We start from the raw sequence: 20,307 nt of genomic DNA, 5'->3' as shown, positions 1-20,307 counted from the left end.
TATTAATATTCATTTAAAAATAATACAGAAGGTTTTCCTTTTTGTGATGACTAATTATTGGCCAAATATAAATTTATTTCTTTCCTCCTTATAACATAGAAGCAAGAATGTCAAAATTATTAAACTGGAGTTATATTTTTCCTCTTTCTCAACTAAATATGCATTAAGAAGAAAATGATTTATATTAGAAAAAGGAAATACTTTTTGAATTTTTATTTATAACTTAATAGCTTTTTATGGTTATTTTCACATATCTTATTTTACATCTTAGTGTTCTCTCTACCTTTTTTTCTTTTTCCCTCGGTGCTGGGGATTGAACCCAGGGCCTCATATATGCTAGGCAAGCGCTCTACCCTGAGCTACATCCCTAGCCCTTACCTACCTTTTAACTAAACATTCTCTAAGAAATTAAATGAGTTCTTTTTCATTTAGAAAACATCTTCCTAAGAGAAAAGCCAGTATAGTGTCAGATTAATTCCTCAGAATGGTGAACTTTTAAATCTGTTTTAATATGTATAAAAGTTATGGTGTATGATTTATTTTTTTTTTTCTCTCACCCTAAAGAGAAAAATTTCTAAAACAGTTTCTAAACAGCTAGCATGGCATTGGGATACTTGGCTTGACTGTTTGATTTACCTTCTCCTGGGATCTTTGAGATCCCTTATCTTAGATCCTTATAACCGCCCAGTCACTTGACAAGCAGTCAAAATACTAAGAGCTATTGAACTCAAGAGTTTTTATAGCCTCATTTGCTAATTCTCTGTGGAGTTGTTACTACTTTGTTCAACACTATCATCTACCAGAGTCTCTTTCTTTTGGCTATCCTGGATATCAAACTAATCTGTTCACACAGGAAAAACAAAATCTGAAAACATTCACAGCAGAACAATCTTATCAAACTTTTAAACAAACCAATGACTTTAAAGAAGGCTCTTATTTAGTAACATAAATTCCTTCCCCCAGTGTGAACCGCTATTTGGCTCTTAATTCATCCTTACAGTCCAAGAGTGCTTCCAATTTTGGTACAGCATGTGTAATTTTCTATCCAATGAGATCATGGCCACTGGGCTTGGTGCTAAGATTTGAAACTTTGTTTTCTGTGATTTCACTCTCCCATCTGAGAGTCAGGAAGGAAGAGCACATGTGCACATAGCTTTCCCCAGGAGGGGTTCTGTTCCTGATGAATGAGACCAGTACACACAGCTTGGCTCCCTGCCCATGCGCTGCCTCTGTCTCCGCTGGATGATGAACTAGAGGCTGGACTCAGCCCATGGCACAGCGCCCAGCTCTGTGCTTGTCCCGTCTCCACAGGGAGGCTCCCATTTCCTGAGTACAGGCAACTTGGACAGGCAGTGGGCTCTCTCACTCTGCAAGCAGTACTCACTCTGCCGCCACTGGTGGATACAAAGGAAGGAAACTCGCTGGAAGGGAGCATGAATTTATACACAGGGTCCAGAGACAATGCCCTGAGCTCCTCCATCCACACTGAGTGCAGGCAGTAAAAAAATTAAATACTCAAAAGGATGAAGGACACTATCTTTCCATGGAAACTGAAACTCTATTTTGGGATTAGGCTCCTTACCTTTACCCTTTCTGAGAACCATAGTTGCTCCATCTTTCCCTTTTGTTATGGCAGATTTTTTGTAACCTTACTGAAGCTGACCATGTGGTTTAGTCCCAAAGCAGTAACCAGGTCATGATTTTTGCCTGTGGTTTTTGTTTTGTTTTGTTTTAAACAGTGTGAAGGTGATACACAGGGTATGAAATCACTTATTAAGATCCACCTTCCCTATCTCAGATACTTCCCTCATGTCTGCAGCTCTCTGAATATGTCTCTCCTTTCGGTCCCTCTCCCAGTGTCTCCATATCTCCTTCTGTACTAAGCTATATGCCTCTTTTTCCTTTAGCCTCACCACCTTCCTTCCCATCTGCATTTCAAAGTGTGTGTGCGTGTGTGTGTGTGTGTGTGTGTGTGTGTGTGTGTGTGCGTGTGTGCACCTGTAAAATATTACCAGAATCCTTTCCAAGGTTCAGTTAAGAAACTGAGTGGGGGGCTGGGGATGTGGCTCAAGCGGTAGCGCGCTCGTCTGGCATGCGTGCGGCCCGGGTTCGATCCTCAGCACCACATACAAAGATGTTGTGTCCGCCGAGAACTAAAAAATAAATGTTAAAAAATTCTCTCTCTCTCTCTCTCTCTCTCTCTCTCTCTCTCTCTCTCTCTCTCTCTCTCTCTCTCTTCTAAAAAAAAAAGTGGTGTTATATTTAAAAAAAAAATAAAAAAAATAAAAGAAACTGAGTGGGAAAATCCAGGACCCTCTTCGATGGGTGGAGGAAAAAAAGGGTAAGGACAAGTATACATCATATCTATGTTTTCCCATCATATCTGATGTACCTTTATTCATCTGTAACCTGTCTTCTTTTAGACTATTACTAATTTAGCTACTCTGCAAATATTTAATGAGCATTGATGAGATAAGAAGAAAAGAGGGCCCATACTTGAGAGTGGAAAAGAAGGGATGCATCCAATTCGCAGGCAGGGGAGACTGCCATTTGCTGACTTGGGGCTTTGTCTGAATTAGACAGAGTCGCAGAATCCAAGGAGCTGTCTAGACATCACACAGATCTAGGGACAAGTTGGAAGTTGGGTATGGACAAAGTAACCCTTTAAGAGAAATACTGGAGTGAGGTTAAGAGGACCCAGGAATTCTATGTGAACATAGTTGGAGTGTGGGTGTAGATTCCTCCCTTAGCTGGAGGCTGTGTGAAGGCTGAAGAGGTGGCTTAGCCTAGAAGAACAGTTTCAGTGCCCACAGGCAGAAGAGTATTTCAGTATTTCAGTTAGAATCATGGGCCTCCTCTAATCCTCAAGAGCATATCAAATCAGCCCCGGTGACCCAGGAACCAAACCCAGAATTCTGAAGAGTAAAATTCTCAAGCTGAATATGCTCCTTTTGGCTTTCAAAAGTTTATGGTAATGAGAGGTGACCTCCAAGGTGAGGTCTCTGAGCTACTGGATTTGAAAGAAAATAGCTTCAAAAATAGCTTGCAAAGCACCATGTTAAAAGAGTATTATAGAATTAGTAGTTGCCTTGGAAGTCCAAATCTTTCCATGTCAAACTGAAATTGCTGCCCATTTCTGATAAACTTCTTGAATTGGACCAGGCCACAATTAGGGGACAGTTAGCAGAGGGGAGTGTTTACTAATGAGACCAGATAAAATACTTTCATGGTCCACTAGCAGTTATTGTTTTATTATTTGGCAAATGTCTAGCACTTAACATTCAATTCCTGTCATTATTTTTTTGTTTCTGGTCACTATCTTGGATTAGAAACAGATTTTTATTAACTAGGTTTGCTCTTAATGTACAACAAAAGCTTGAGATCTACACAAAAATCTTAATAAATATTTGCTTTTGGAGAGGGAAAATAGGCTGGGGACAAAAGAATTGCTTTTCATGTCACACCCTTTTGTATATTTTGAATCTTGTATCATGAGTAGGCACTACTTATTAAGGATAAATTAATTTTTAAATTAATTGACTACATCTTAACTTCTTTGACATTTAACATCCTAAATGAAAAACATATGGATCTACCTTTTTCCTCACCTCCCAAATACCGTGAATTTGTTTTTGTGGATTCCCTCTAAGAAATTCTATATTTTTACTTTTCTAGGATGAGCTGAAATTACTTGGAGAACAAGGGACCACTCTACTGTCATGCATCCAAGAACCAACAACCAAAAATCCCACCAGAAAACTCAATATCAGTGAACTTGAGAATGTAGCTACCATGGAAAGGTGAGTGAGGTGGACTTTGATTTCTCAGGAGAGAATGTAGACCTAGATGTTCTAAAACAACTAAGAACAGGCTGGAATAGATACTTCTGGGTCTTAGTGAGGCCAAGAAAGAATAGTATTTGGGACTAAAGGGGGAAATAAATAATATTTAGGAGAGTTCCATTCCCTCCTCTTATGATATGCTCTAATCCCAGGATTTCCAGAGAGATGGTGGTATTTGTTGAGTTTCATTTCCAATAAAATTTTGTTTTGATGCTGTTATTTACACATGTGTAGTCTCAGGTGGAAAAAGAAGAAGGCACAAAGGTTGGGTCACCTGAAGCACATTTTTAAAGCACAGTAGCTGCATCTGGAGTTAAGTTTCTTCCTGTACTGCAGGTGTTTGAATGTGTGGGACCCACTAAACCCTAAGAAAGACACAGGTGACACAGTCTTTAATAATACACAGAATGTCACAATTAATAACATTGATGGAAGACATAGGTAGTACATAACACAGGCCTATGCAGACACCTGTAGAAATGAATGCTAACATAAAGTTGCTTTTTCGTTATGTCTTAAAAGGCTATTAGTTCAATTGGATGAAACAGAAAAAGCCTTTAGTCAGTTTTGGTCTGAGCATCACCTGAAACTTAACCAATGCCTACAACTACAGCGCTTTGAGCACAATTTTTATAAGGTATTGTTTTCTTTCTTAATATAACTTCCTTTTTCTTAATATAACTTCCATTTTTCATACAGACCTTTGATTTTTCTCTTTCCCTTAGATGCTCTGGGATTGGGATTTCCTCTTTTGCCTAATCCAGCTCCCTCTTTACATCCTTACTATTTCATAGACCCCACATTTGCAATGGAGTAACAGCAATCTAGAATCCCATTATCCCATTTTCCTGTTGACATATATAGCATTTCAGTGTTGGTTTAAGTTGCTTTTAGACTGATGAGCTGTTGAATGTAGTTCTAACATTCTAACTATGAGTGCCTCTAGATCCCCAGCTTAATCTGAAAGGTACTAAGCTGAAAAAAGAAGAAAGAAGAAAGGCATATATTGATTCACCCAAGTCCTGATCCTTTTAGATTTTTTTAGGTTTTCTTGCACATAACAAACCTATACTTTTACAGATGGGTGCTTGTTGTTTTACTTATGCACAGTTCTAATGTGTCCTGCAGGTTAAACTTGCCCTGGAAAATTTGCTGGAAGAGCTAGCAGAGTTTACAGGCATTGGAGACAGCGTGATGCATGTGGAACAACTTCTTAAGGAACACAAAAAACTGGAGGAAAAGGGCCAGGTTTGTTTTTTGAGGGTTTTTTTTGTACTTGGAAGGAAGTTGCTATGAACAATGACAAATGGTGTTCAATCATTGCTGTTGGAGGGTTGCTAAAGGACCCAGGAATGCCCAAATCCTGCCCTTCAGTCACTCCACCCCTACCACCAGTTCCCCAAGGAGATAGGCATGTTAACAACTATAACAAATAATATGAAATAAGACCCGTAGCAGAGTCTTGCTAAAGCATATAGAGGAAGGTAGAAGTTCAGGTGTACCTCTCATGGGATCAGCAGCCAAGTGGGAGAAGGTCACAGTGAGTGAATCACTGGCCAAGTCAATTAGCATAGACAGTTTAGAGCTCCTCATGTAGAGGTGAGGGTTGGAGGCAAGGAGGGGAAATTTTTTAAAAGGGGAAACCAGAAAAAACAATAATTGGCGGGGGAAATGGATTCATATTAGTTCTTCTGCTACACAGAATTGACAAAACTTTTCTCCTGTCCCATGCCCCGAAAGTTGTAAATTTCAGACTTGTAAAGGAGTGTGTATTTACAATTCCCATATCAGAATTAAACAAGTTCCCAAATCTGCACACCAGTCAGCACTCAGAAGGAATTCTATTCTAAGTTCTTATAGATTCAGTTTATTACAGATTTAGAAAAAATGAGTCATCTCTTTCCAGGAAAATGCCTTTCTGCTTTTTCTTAATTAAGTTCTCTGTATTTATCTCTCCCAGGGGACTGAGTCCCCTGTGATTAGCACTTCCTTTCTGAGCTAATCTAGAGGGATGTTTCCCAGATGATAATTTTACAGAACTGGAGATTGCTTCTTAAAGTGTGAGACCCTAGCCAGTCTCATAGGTGCCATCTGAGTGAAAACTTATAAAACATGCAGAATCTCAGGCCCTATCTAGGACTCAGAATTCGCATTTTAATAAAATCCCCAGGTAATTGACAAGTACATTACAGTTAAAGACATACCCTTAAAGACTACAAAATGAAGGTCATGCTAAGCTGAGGGTTTTCCTGGGCATGTATGAACTCACAAACCCACCTGTGCACCCAGCTTCTCTCTCAGGAATCCCATCCTGCTCTAGTGAGCACCTTCTCTTATCAGTGATCATTGATAGCTAAGTATTTTAATGCTAAAAACACACAAGACATTAGAAATTGAACTTCACATATATGATAATGACACGTCACAAATTCTCTAGAATAGACAGCCCCAATGTTGTATAATTCTAGTTTTTTAATAGAACTCTTTATTAAATATAGATAACATGTATTTTTGCTTATATAAATTTATATATTAGGAAAAATGTCTCACCAATAAAAAAATACCTTCATATATAAATGAAGGTGGTTACTGACCAACCAGGAGAATGTTAATTAATCAACAGGTATTCCTTGTCCTAGGTGTTGTGGGTGTGGAGAAAACACTCAAGACCCTGTCTTCATGGAACTTACATTCTACTAAGGAGAGAGAGTTGATTAAAATCAGTCAAATAAAATAATACCAGGTAGTGACCAGTGACATAAAGAGAAAACAGAATATAAGAGAAAGTGACTGGGGTGCTACTTTTGCTAGAATGGTCAAGAAAGGCCTTTGAAGGTGGCCTCTGATCTGAGATCTCTGTAGTCACACAAAGCTTTGGGGACTAGTATCAAGACAGAGGAAGCTACAAGTGCAAAGGTCCTACATGAGAATGGGGTTGGTGAGTCAAGGAATGTTCCTGGAGCACAGTGAGGACATGAGTTGGGATAGATGGACAGGGCCCCATGTCATATTGGGCCTGAGATCTTTGCTGATGATTTGGATTTTATTCTCAGTGATAACAGAAAGCTACTGGAGGGTGTTCTTGATTACATTTTAAATAGTGATAATGGATCTTCACAATAACATTGCATTCTTTCTTCTGTCTACCTTAATACATACTTTTTAAAAATGGCTGATCAAACCTATAGATGAAGCATATGATCAGGGAACATAGGAATGCTCTGTGAACCCATGACCCATTTTTATTTTTATTTATTTATTTTTTCCATGATCCATTTTTAATGGGCAAAATTCTTGAACCAACTAGACTAACCCACTGGATGTGACGTGTGTCCAGGGGTGGATTTCATCCATCCTGTGCCTCACTTTCCAGTTTATAAAATCTGCTTTCCCTAAGATGCACTATACCTAATCCTATACCTTTGGGTATACCGAACAAAGCTATCTTAACAAAATTGAGATCTTCCTCAACATGTCTTCTGTCAGGTTTCTAAGAGGAATTGTTTTTTCAGATAATTATGGCTTGACTAGTCTTCCCATTTGTCCTGTAAAGTGTTAAAGGAACAGGTGGTGGTGTTCCCAGAGTCCTAAGCCAGATAGGGCTTGACGTTAGAAGTCCCAAGAAATCAGTTTCAGGAGATTCCAGATGGTGGATTAGAGGAAGACTGCATTTCCAGTTGTATCATGGCTTGGGATTCAAGCAATAGGAGTACTGCTTCTCAGTGAAGAGGGTGATTGAAGAAATTGACTGAAATTCAATATTGGACAGTCAGTGACTCTGAAAAACCTGGAAACCTGGAAATATTGAACAAAGGACAAGAAAGAGTGTATGGAAGCCAAGCCAGGTGCAAAAGTGACAGTGTCACAGATTCACTGCAGCGTGGGGGATAACCCAAATGGAAAAAGAAACACAATTGGACAAATTTGGCAGAAAGAAAAGAAGTCCAACCTTAGCTGAACCATACACTGCACAGTGAGCTGATGTTTACAAAGTGCTCTGTGTTTCTCAACCAGCAAATGGAGAGCTCAGACTCAGGTGGAGAGCCATTTTGAGAAGACTACATTTCAGCTCACTGCTGCAGAAGGAGCCTGGGAGAGCACAGCAAATATTGTCAAACTGTCCCAGAAAGCATCCACCATGTGTCCTAGGGTGTGCCTAGTAGATCAAGATTAAAACAGGCGCAGAGAAGATTGTACATGGTGGAATGAATTTGGAGGGAAGTGCAACTTGATTTCCTTTTGAGTCTGGCAAAATACACTAATTTTGCTCCACATGCAAAGTTTGAGCAGGGAAACTATACTAAAACTCACTTAGAAATAAATTGAAAAATTCACTACAATTTGATATCCCAGAACACTTTGTCAAGAAAATGCTGTGACCTAAAAAAGCCAACACATAAGAGTGGAAGAGAAATCCCTCCCAACAGCTGAATACAATCCAACACAGGAATACAAAAAATATGAAAAAAACAAGGTAATATATCACCTTCTAAAGTTTACAACTCACAAGCAAGGGACTCCAAAGATATTGAAGTGGATGAAATAACAGATAAAGAATTCAAAAGAATGATTTTAAAAATGATCAATGAATTCCAAGAGAACACAGAAAAATAATTGAATGAATTAAGGAAGTCAGTACAGGATATGAATGAGAAATTCAATGAGGAAATAAAGATATTGAAAAAGAACTACAAAAACATCTTTAAAATGAAAGATACAATAAATAAAATAAAATGTTGTGTTGAAAGTCTCTCTAATAGAGTATCCTATGCTAAAGACAGAATTTTATAACTGGAAGACAAAGTGCTGGCCTTGAACATTCAGACATTATTAAAGGAAAAAAGTAACCATGGCCAGAATTTTTAAGAACTCTGGGACAATTTTAAGAGACCAAATTTAAAGAATCATTGAAATCAAGGAGGATTGAGAGATGCATACTAATGGCATGGATAAACTCTTCAGGAAAATTATAATAGAAAGTCTCCTAAATCTTGAGAATGAGATGAACATTAAGGTCCAGGAATCATTTAGAAACACAATTGGATCAAAAAAGATCATAAAAAGAATCTCCCCATGACAAATTATAATTAGAAAAACTAACATACAGAACAAGAGTAGAATTTTAAAAGCCCCATGAGATGAATATCAGGTCACATTTAGAGGTAAGGCAATCAGAATTACTTCTGATTTCTCAGCAAAAATTCTAAAATCCAGGAAGGGTTAGAATTGTGTGTTCCAAGCCCTAAAAAATAATAACTGTCAAACATGATTGTAGTCCAGCAAAGCTATCCTTCAGACTGGAAGAAGAAATAAAAACCTTCTGAGATAAACAAAAACTAAAGGAATTCATGACTACTAAGCTGACACTGTTTTGTTGGCTACTACACAAAGAAGAAATGAAAAACAAAATCCATCACTTACAAGTGAGAAAATCTCTGAAGAGTAGTTAAGCAAATGAGAAACAGGACCCAATTAAACATTAGAAATAAATCAAAATGGCAAGAATTACATCTCTTTATAATAATATTTAACATAAATGGTCTCAACATTCCAATTAAAAGACATAGGCTTACAGATGAATTGAAAACAACTATATACTGTTTGCAAAAGATGCACCTTACAAGCAAAGACATTTACAGGCTAAAAGTGAAAGGATGAAAATCAAGTAGGATTGAGAGACACAGACTAATGACATGGATAAACTCTTCAGGGAAATTATAATGAGTTTTCCAAATCTTGAGAATGAGATGGACATTAAGATATAGGAATCATTTAGAAACCCAAGTAGATCAAAAAGATAAAAAAAGAACCTACCATGGGGCTGGGGATGTGGCTCAAGCAGTAGTGCGCTCGCCTGGCATGCATGCGGCCCGGGTTCGATCCTCAGCACCACATACAAACAAAGATGTTGTGTCTGCCGAAAACTTAAAAAATAAATAAATTAATTAATTAATTAAAAAAAAAAAGAACCTACCATGACACATTATAATTAGAACAGCTAACATACAGAACAAAGGTGGAATTTCAAAAGCATATGGAGCCCACAAACAAGCAGGATTATTTTATAGCTATTATTTTATCCAAATAAAATATTATATAGATATCTATTAAACCTATTTGACTTATAATTTCTTTTGGTCTAAAAAGTCTTGACTGAGTTTATGTCTGGATAACTATCTAATGGTAAGAAAGGAGTATTGAAATCATCCAGTATTATTGTACTAGGGTCTAACTGGATCTTTAAATTTAGTAATATCTGTTTTATGTAATTAGGTGCACCAATGTTTGGGGCATAAATATTTACTATCTTTATATCTTCTTCTTGGATTATTCCCTTTACCAGTATGAAGTGAACTTCTTTGTCTTTTCTGATTATTTTTGGCTTAAATTCTGCTTTGTTGGCTATAAGCATAGCTACTCCTGCTCATTTGTGGGCTCCATATGCTTTTAGAATTCTACCTTTGTTCTATATGTTAGCTGTTCTAATTATAATGTGTCTTCATAAGAAAATCAGAAAGATCCCAATAAAAACCTAGTGATACACCTCAAGGCCCTTGAAAAAGAACAAACCAATTCCAAAACCAGCAAAAGGAAGGAAATAATTAAGATCAGAGCTGAAATCAATGAAACAGAGAATAAAAAAATACAAAGGAAACAGAGTTGGTTGTTTGATAAGGTAAAGACATTGATAAACCTTTAGCCAAACTAACCAAAAGAAAATGAGAGAAGACCCTAATTAATAAAATTAGAGCTGAAAAAGGTAAAATTACCACAGACATCACAGATATCTAGAGAATTATTAGGGACTATTTTGAGAAGATATACTCCAATTAATTGGTAAACCTGAAAGAAATGGATATATTTCTAGACACATATGATCTACCAAAATTAAATCAAGAGGGCACAGAAAACTTAAACAGATCAGTAAGTAACAATAGACAGAAGCAGTCATAAAAAGGCCTTCCAAGAAATAAAAGCCCAGGACCAGATAGCTTCTCAGGTGAGTTCTACCAGATCTTGAAGCAGAACTAATGCCAAATGCTTCTCAAATTATTCCATGAAATAAATTGAAACACTTTCAATTTTGTTCTCTGAAGCCAGTATCACACTGATACCAAAACCAGAGAGGACACATCAAGGGGAAAAAATTACATACCAATATCCCTGATAAATTTAGATACAGAAATCCTTAATAAAATATTAGCAAATAATATTCAACAACATATTTAAAAGGTTATATATTATAATCAATTTGTTTTTATTTCAGGATTGCAAGGATGGTTTAACTTATGCAAATCAATAAATGTCACTCATCACACAGTCATCTCAATAGATGCAGAAAAAGTCTTTGACAAAATTTAACACCCATCCATGATATAAACACTAGAGAAACATGGGATAAGATGTAACTTACCTCAATATCATAAAGGGTATAATACAACAAACCCAAAGCCAATATCACTATGATGGGGAAAAACTAAAAGCATCCTTGAAAATCCAGAATAAGACAAGGATGTCCATTCTCACTACTCCTATTCAAATAGTACTAGAAATTCTAGCCAGAGTAATTAGGCAAGAAAAGGAAAGGAGGATGTCAAATTGTCACTGTTTACAGATGCTATGATACTATACTTAAGAGATCCAGAAGCTCCACCAGAAGACTGCTAGAGCGAATAAACAAATTCAACAAAAGTAGCAGGTTACACAACCAACATACAAAAATCAATAGCTTTCCTCTGTGCCAATAATGAATCTTTTGGGAAAGAAATCAAGAAAATAATTCTATTCATAATTAGCCTCAAAAAAGAAAATCAAAAACTAGGAATAAATCTAAGGAGGAGATGAAAGACCTCTACAATGAAAACTGCAGAATACTGGAGGAAGAAATTGAAGAAGACATGACACAAGAAGATGGCATGACCTCCCATGGGCATAGATAGGTAGAATTAATATTGTTTCAATTGCCTTATTACTGAAAGCAATATACAGATTAAATTCAAACCCTGTCAAAATATCAATGGTATTCTTCACAGGACTAGAAAAAACAGTACTATAATTCATTTGGAAGAATGAAAAACCCAGAATAGCTAAAGTAGTTATAAGCCAAAAAAAGAAATGCTGGAGGTATTCCAAAATTTGACTTCAAACTAAATTACAGAGCTATATTAACAAAAACATCACGGTACTGGCATAAAAACAGACATACAGAGCAAAGAAACAAAGTAGAGACAGGGAGACAAACTGTTTTACTTAACTTTTGCATTGCTGTCCCCAAATTGTCTAATACAAACAACTTAGAGGAGGAAAGTTTATTTGGAGCTTATGAGGTCTCAGTTCATATATGTCTGACTCCATTGCTCTGGGTCAAGATAAAGCAGCACATCATGGGGGAAAGGTCCAGAGGAAGAAAGCCACTCAGTTCAAAGCAGATTCAGGAAGCAGAAATAGAGAGAGTGGGGAAGGGGCCATAGGGAAGATGTATGCTTCCAGGGCATGCCCCCAGTGACTCCCCTCCATTTGCCTACAGTTACTTCACAGTTAGTTCATTCAAACTAGGATGGATTGATAGGTTACAGTTCTCACAATCTGATCAGTTCACTTCTGAATATACCTGTACTAAGAAGTGCTTTTGGAGGACACCTCATTTCCAAACCATAACACAGACTCACACATATCCAGTCATCTAATCCTTGACAAAGGTGCCAAAAACATAAAAAGACAGCCTTTTAAAAAAATGGTGTGGGGAGTGGGGAGACTAGTTATCCGTCTGCAAAAGAGTGAGACTGAATCCTTATCTCTTACCCTGCACAAAAGTCAACTCAAAATGGATCAAAGATCTAGGAGTCAAACCAGAAATTATGTAATTCCTAGAAGAAAATATAGGATCAACACTCCAACAAATAGGAACAGGTAAAAACTTTCTCAATAGGACTTCTAACACTTAGAAACAACACCAAAGCTTAGGAAACAACACCAAAATTAATAAGTGAGATGGCATAAAATTAAAAAGCTTCTGCACAGCAAAGGAATGTACAGAGAGAATCTGCAGAATGGGAGAAAATCTTTGCTAACTACTTTCCTACACAGGATTAATATTCAGAATATATAAAGAACTCAAAAAAATCAACAACAAAACAAATAGCCCAATCAATTAATGGGCAAATGAACTGAACAGACGCTTCTCAAAAGAAGAAATACAAATTGGCAACAAATATATGAAAAAAAGTTCAACATTTTTAGCAATTAGGGAAATGCAAATTAAAACTACATTAAGATTTCATCTCACTTTATTTACAGTGGCAGCCATCAAAAATCAAACAATAATAAATGCTGATGAGGATGTAGGGGAAAGGAACTCCTTTACACTATTGATGGGATTGTAAATTAGTACAATCACTATGAAAATCAGTATAGAGGAATACTAGGAATGGAATCACTATATGACCCAGCTATACCATTCCTCAGTATCTACCCTAAAGAATTAAATTCGGGCTGGGGATGTGGCTCAAGCGGTAGCGCAATCGCCTGGCATGCGTGCAGCCCAGGTTCGATCCTCAGCACCACATACAAACAATGATGTTGTGTCCGCCGAAAACTGAAAAGTAAATATTTTTAAAAATTCTCTCTCTCTCTTTCTCTCTCTCTTTCTCTCTCTCTCTCTTTAAAAAAAAAAGAATTAAACTCATCATACTATAGCTATACATGCATACCACATTTGTAGCAGCACAACTTACTATGGAACCAGCAACCAGTGAATGACTGGATAAAAGAAAATGTGATATACATACACAAAAGAGATTTATTCAGCTGTAAAGAAGAATGAAATTATGTCACTTGCAAGGAAATTAATGGAACTTAAGAATATTATGTTAAGTGAAATAAGCCAAACTCAGAAAGTCAAGAGTTTTACATTTTTCTCTCATATGTGGAACTAGAGAGGAACAAGAAAAAGAAAGGTGGTGAGGGTGGTGAGGTTTCATGGAAAATCAAAGGAAGACCACTAGAGTAAAGGAATGAAGGAAGGGAAAGGGGAAATGCTGTGGCATTATGGTATATATCAATCATTACATTGTGTTATTGTGTACATGTATAAATATTTAACAATAAATTCCACCATTATGTATAATTCCAGTGCACTCACAAAAAAAAATTACAGGTTCAGACACTCACCCCAGAAGCAAAATGGAAAAAGTAATGGTGAAAGGCAGGAAAGGAATTTACTCAATACAGTTATATTGGGAAGACAAGAGGGATCAAGCATCCTCAGCTCTGTTTTCATGGTAACTGACATGAGCTCCCAGATAATATAGCAAAATGGGGCTAGAAGTATGCATAGCCAAGCAGCCTTGGTCAAACTGTGGTCTGGTTGGTCGTTTTCTCAGGGACAGCCAGGCAGAGTCTTGTTAACATCTATGGGAAAGATGTTGTGATGGGGCGGGGGGCGGGGTGGGGAGCAGGAGTTACAACTCACCCCAAGGTGTTTATCCATCACACTTGTCCTGGAGTCCAAGGTGACTGCGGGAAGGAATGACTCAGATCAAAAGAGATAAGCAAAATTGAGGTAGAGATGCCAAACTTGTAAGCTGCTTTTAGTTACCTGCTGGGCATTTGCAGGCATCTGCAGGCTTCAATGCATAGTCAATGCTTTTAGCAAAAATAGCCTTTAAGTCTCTACATTACAGTTTTTGGCCAGAATTCATCAAACATCTGGTTAAGATTCATCCTCTTCTCAGCACTAAGGGGTGAACTTCCCTGTCAGCACAGCCAAAAACTGGTTCTGGGTTGTTACCAATATGCTCATGGGGTAACCTCTGAACCAATTCACTAACCATACTCATGTCGCATGGAAATTAAGACTATTCTTTATCCTCTTCTAGTTTGAGGGTTTAGCAATCATTGAATACTTCTTCCTGATTCTGAAAAATAATGATCACAAGGACTACATCCTATAAAAGCAGAATTTACTAAAGTGCTTTGGCTTTGGGGATGGGCCAGTAGGGCTAGTAGTGGAACTAGCATGATTTCAGCCTTGAGCTCGCCCCGAGGCTATCCTCTCCCTACACAGCTACTATGCCCAAGAAGGTATGGGATCCAGGCCATTAACTTCCTAAAGATGTCATCTAGCTTGACGGTTATGGCTTTTTTGTCTAAGTGTGAAATTTTTAAACATATGGGGAAGCAGATAGAATCATAAAATGGACTCCCATGTGGTCATCATTCCATATTATACCATTAACTTTCTGCCTTTCTTGTTTCATCTGTCCCACCTCCCCATCCCTGTGTCATTATCTGTGGGATTCCCTGACAGGGTGACATCACCCTCTTTCTTACAATTTTCTTCCATGGTAGACAATGCCATTTTTCCTCTTAGTAGTTGTGTCCTGAGGGGAAAAGCAGCTGTTATTTACATGTTACAATTTAGCTATCTGGTCTTAGGGAATTTTCAGCATCTGAAAAATGCCAGATAGGCTTGTGGTCAGAAAAACAGATTTTAGCCCTTTATCATCATTTCTTTTTCACCTTGGAGGTTTTGTTTATTATTTATCTTGAGCAGGAGCTGTATAAACTGAACAGTAAGTGGCGATTTGGAGGTTTTATTATAAAGTTCCTGGTGGGCACCACAAAGATGTGATAATCATAGCTGTGCAGTCCTCATTCTCAGCATGCCTGGCAAGCACAGGTGAACTAGAAGGTGACAGGAACATGGGTGGGAGAGTCCATCAAAGCTGGATTCAAATCTAGGCTCTATACTACCAGCTGTGACCCTAGCCAAATTACTTAGCCTTTCTGAACACAGTATCCTTGTTTATAAAACAAGTAATAATTTGTACCTTGCAGAATCTGTGAAGACTAAATGAGTTAGATGTATGGTTAAGAACCTACTGAGTGCCTGGAATGTAATAGGTGGTCAGTACTCTGAGGTTATTTTTATCATCCATTCATTTCTATAATAGTGATCTTCTAGCCATCCAGAGGCTGAATCAGGGTAGATCCTGAGTTATCTCTATGGACCTTCCCTGCAGATCCAATTGGACCTGTTATTCACATCTCTTGTCTACCACCTCATGGTTTTTTGTTTGTTTGTTTGTTTGTTTGTTTGTTTGTTTGTTTTTTGTGGTGGTGGTGGTGGAGGTGGTGGTGGTGGTGGTTCTGGGGATTGAACCCAGGAGTTTTTGCATGCAATGCAAGCACTCCACCAACTGAGCCATATCCCCATCCCTTACCTCGGGTACCTTAAGAACAGGACTGAAGGGTAAGACACTGCATGCCAAGTGAAGGTCAGGCTGTGATTGCTCTAGGATCCTTAGGAAGTGTCTTGTTTGAATTTCCCTGAATCCAGAAAATTCTGTGTTATGCTTAATAAATTAGGCAGCTGGACTTAAAAAAAATGTCAACAGACTTCTCTACCAAGTTTTCATATTTCTATATTTAACCAAAGTCTGACAAGTTTGAGCAACCAGATGAGGTCTCTAAGCCTAGGCAGAACAAGTGTGGCTATTTTTCTCTGTTGGTCAGAGCCAGATTCTGGAACCAGGCTGACTGAGTTGGAAGCCTGGCTCTTCTCTTTCCTACCTGTGTCAACTTCAGTTTTTCCACTTCTCTTTTGTAAAACAGTACCTATACTGAAAGTTTTGTTGGGAAGAGTCAAATAATCATTGTAAAACATTCATATGTGCTCAGTAAACAATAGCTGTTGTTCTTATCACAGAGTAGTAGGGAAGATTCTGTGCTACAGAGCATTCCCTAGGTTCAGTCTGTAGGGACTAAGCAGTGAGTACTGCAGGGACTAAACAGTCCTAATAAAGGTCTCTCATTCACTCTTGATTCATCCTGCAAATATTTATTGATCTACTAGGCCAAGCCCTATTCTAAATTCTGAGCTATGAACAAAAAGGTCAAAACTCACTGCCCAGGGAATTAGCATTCAAATCTCCTCCCAGGGCTGGAGACCATTGCATCTGGCTGGGTCTTTGCTCAAAACAAGAAAACTGAAAATTTGACTCTGAGTTCTTTAAACTAGTCACAGCTTGATTTGTGTCACTTTATTCCCATATCATCACTCCTTTTTGTTTTGCACAACAGTCATTTAAGCACCTTTTATGTCCCACTTATATTTAAGTGACATAAGAGCTGGCACAGTGCAGACAATGGTTAAGTGATCTCAATACAGTGAAAGGTAAGCTCTGGTCAAGAGAACCATAGGGTTTTGGGGGAACGCAGAGAAAGAACATAAGAAAGCAAAATCAGAGAAGTTTCCTGGAAAGGTGATATAGATAGAGTTAGCTTCAAAGAGGTACAGGAGCAGTAGAGAGTCAGGAAGAGTGTGAGGAGGAAAGGATGGGGTTTTCGAGGCCCAGAGAACAGATGGAGAAACCACAGAAGCCTGGAGCTACCTGAATACTGGGAGAAGGGCAAATGGGTCATAATTACAGCTACAGCAGAGAACAGAGTTGAGGGACATAGAGCAGAGTTGGTAAGAGGCACACCAAGCTATGAGCCAGATCATGAAAGGCATGTGCATTGCTCCTGAAGATCTTAAGGGACCTGTAAAGACTTGAAGCTTGGGAATGACATAGACATGATAAGGCATTGTGTTGGTATTGCTGCTCTGCCCGTCTGGATGATTTAAAGAAAAATGTATCAGCCAGTGTTCTGCAGAGCAACATAACCAATAGAATATATGTAATTATAAGAGATTTTATTACATTGGTGTGTTAGTCCGCTTTTTGTCATTGTGATCAAAATGGCTGCCAATACAGCTTAGAAGAGAGAAAGTTTACTTTGGGCTCAGGGTTTCAGAGGTTGACCAATTTCATTTCTCTGGCCTGAGAAGCATAACATGGTAGAAAGGGGTGGCAGAAGAAGACTGCCCAGCTCATGGCGATTGAGAAGCAGAGACAGACAGAGAGAGGAGCCAGGGACAGATATAGTTCAAGGCCATGCCCCCAGTGACCTACTTCCTCCATCCATGCCCTACCTGACTACAGTTACCACTCAGTCCATTCAAATAATTAATCCATCAAGTGGATTAATCTGCTGATGAGGTTACAGCCCTCATGATTTAATCATTGCCTGAAAGTCCCACCTCCGAATCTTGCTGTTTGGAGCACCATGCTCTCAGAACATGAGCTTTTCAGGGACATTAAAGATTCAAATCATAACAATTGGCTTACATGATCAGAGACTGAACAGACAGTAGTAACTGTCTGCATGCTAGAGATTAATATAGCTGCTCAGTTCAAGAAAAGTTGGAAGCTCAGAATAAGAGACAGAAGCCAGTGATGCAGTCCTGGTCCAAGGCTCAAGAACTCAGAGTCCCCTAACAGGCCTCTGGCATCTGAGTCTGATGTCCATGGGAGATAGCAGCAACAAAAAACACACCTGCTCAAGAAGGGTCGATTGTGCCTGCGTGTGCAAGTTTTTTCCTTCTTCTACTTTTTCATGCCATCCACTTTTTCCTAGCCTATTTGTTGATGCCACCCACGTACAGAGCAGGTTTTCTCCACTTAGTTCACTGAAAACACCCTTCTTCTTCTCTGGAAACACCCACAAAGACACACACAAAAGCCTGTTTTGCCAGTTTTCTGGGCATCCCTCAATCCAGTCAACCCAAATGAAGGAAATCTAGGTGACCAGCTGTCCCTGTGAGAAAGCATAAAGACCTGAACAGACAGTAGTAACAAGGAGGTAGTGGAGGCAGGATCAGAAAAGGTGTTCAGAAGTATGTGGGCACTGCAAGGCTTGGAGAATATGTAAGGGTGGGAGGACAGAGGCTTTGAAACTGTCAAAATCATAAACTAGTGCAAGTTAAGAGGGGCAAGTGACCTCACCTGGAGTTAAAATGATTCTTTGTATTACCATAAAAAAAAAAAAAATGAGGGCCAATGTGGTTAGCCCTGATGCTCAACGTGGTCAGCAAGGGTGCTTTGGGGCTCTGCTCCTGAAGACCTTTGTAAATGTGGCAGTCGTCTGTGGACTCAAAGGTCAATGCCGATTCACATAATCCCTCCAAGTAGACCTCTGCATCTGCTGGCTCATGCATTAATTTTGTTGATCAGTTATTTATCGGATGCCTACTAAGTGTTCTTACACTACTTACATTTTGGTGGTAGTGAGCAAGGAAGGGAATAATCATTACGGAAAACAAAGAAGATAGCTTTCAGATAAATGAAGTTAGAGAGAAGGCCAAGTGATGGTTGGGTGATATGAGCAGGTAACTCAGAGCTTAGACCTAAATGACCCAGGGAAGAACTTTCCAGAAGAAGGCCATGGAGCAGGAGCTAGATTGGTGCCTTACCTTGTTAAGCCCCATCTCTTGCCTGAATTTCTTCAGTAGCCCCCTAACTGGTCTCCCTTCTATCCCTTTTGATCTGCCATCTTGATAGTACAGCTAGAGTAATCATTTATAAAATATGAGTGACATCTCCCTCTTCAGAGGCTTCCCATGTCACAATGCGTAAAAGCCAAAGTGTTTACAATGGCAGCAAGGCCCTCCCCAGTCCTACCCTCTCTTCCCTCTCTGATCACCTCTTCCACTCCTTTTCTACCTGTTCCCTCTGCTCCAACCACACCCATCTCCTTCCTGCTTCTTTAACCTGCCAAATACATCCCTGTCTCAAGACCAAAGACTGCGTGGCTTGTCCCTTATTCAAGTCCTAGCTTGTATGTCAAGGGTTCCAAAAATTGCATGATACAAAGATTGTAAGGAGGACTAATAGGACTCACCATATAGTTATATTCAGAATTACAACCTATTAGAGTAAAAAGATACTCAGCCAAATCAGGAAGAGGAAAAAGTACATGGGGTGAGTCCAGAGAAGACCAGGGGCAAGCTTCTGATGCTTTTCCCCACTGTTATACAGGACACACTTCATTCCCCCATCAATGAGTTGTGACAACACATGAAATGTCTATCAGAGATGCTCAGTGGAGGCTCATTGGCTCTTTGCCCAGAGTTTTTACTGGGAACTGGTCACATACATAGCCTGGCAGGTACTGAAGTTCCAGACTCTCAGAAAGAAAACAAGTATTCAGCATAAACCATATTGTTTGCACAAACCATTTAGGAATAATGATATGGATTTTTCTTTTTTTTTTTTTTGTGGTGCTGGGCATGAAACCCTGACCACATGCATGCTAGGCACATACAGCCCCCAGTGAATCATTCTTGTCAGGGATAAGAGTGACTGTTAGGAACACACATACACACACACGCACACACACACACACACACACACACACAAGGAGGAAATGCAATTGCTGAGCAGACAGGTAAAGGCAGACAGAAACCTCAGGAAGGGGTTTAGACAGGCATGTTTGTAAGTGCCATGACTTCCATAGAGGTGCCCACACTAGTTTCAGTTTCAGTTCACTACCACTCTCCTCAGGGCCAAGCATCTATCTTCCTTTCCCTTTTAGTTAAAAGTCTCTTAGTATATGTGCAATAATATGCAATGCTTTTCTG

General features: G+C 38.8%; 1 protein-coding gene across 9 annotated transcripts in view; it reads left to right on the top strand.

The window, feature by feature from the left end:
* Mcf2l2 (MCF.2 cell line derived transforming sequence-like 2) overlaps positions 1–20,307 on the top strand; it is a 224,364-nt gene that overhangs the window by 91,035 nt on the left and 113,022 nt on the right. For all 9 annotated transcript variants that reach the window (XR_013436674.1, XM_021729793.3, XM_078043734.1 and 6 more), the window contains exons 8-10: positions 3,676–3,800; positions 4,365–4,479; positions 4,971–5,090. Coding sequence is in view for 8 of the 9 variants with exons in the window: in XM_021729793.3 (XP_021585468.2) it covers positions 3,676–3,800; positions 4,365–4,479; positions 4,971–5,090 (360 nt within the window). In the remaining variant the exon portion in view is untranslated. The remainder of the gene's footprint in view (positions 1–3,675; positions 3,801–4,364; positions 4,480–4,970; positions 5,091–20,307) is intronic.

This window comes from Ictidomys tridecemlineatus, chromosome 3 (assembly GCF_052094955.1).
Source record: "Ictidomys tridecemlineatus isolate mIctTri1 chromosome 3, mIctTri1.hap1, whole genome shotgun sequence".
Taxonomy (NCBI): domain Eukaryota; kingdom Metazoa; phylum Chordata; class Mammalia; order Rodentia; family Sciuridae; genus Ictidomys; species Ictidomys tridecemlineatus.
This window is presented reverse-complemented; position numbering and strand designations above follow the sequence as displayed.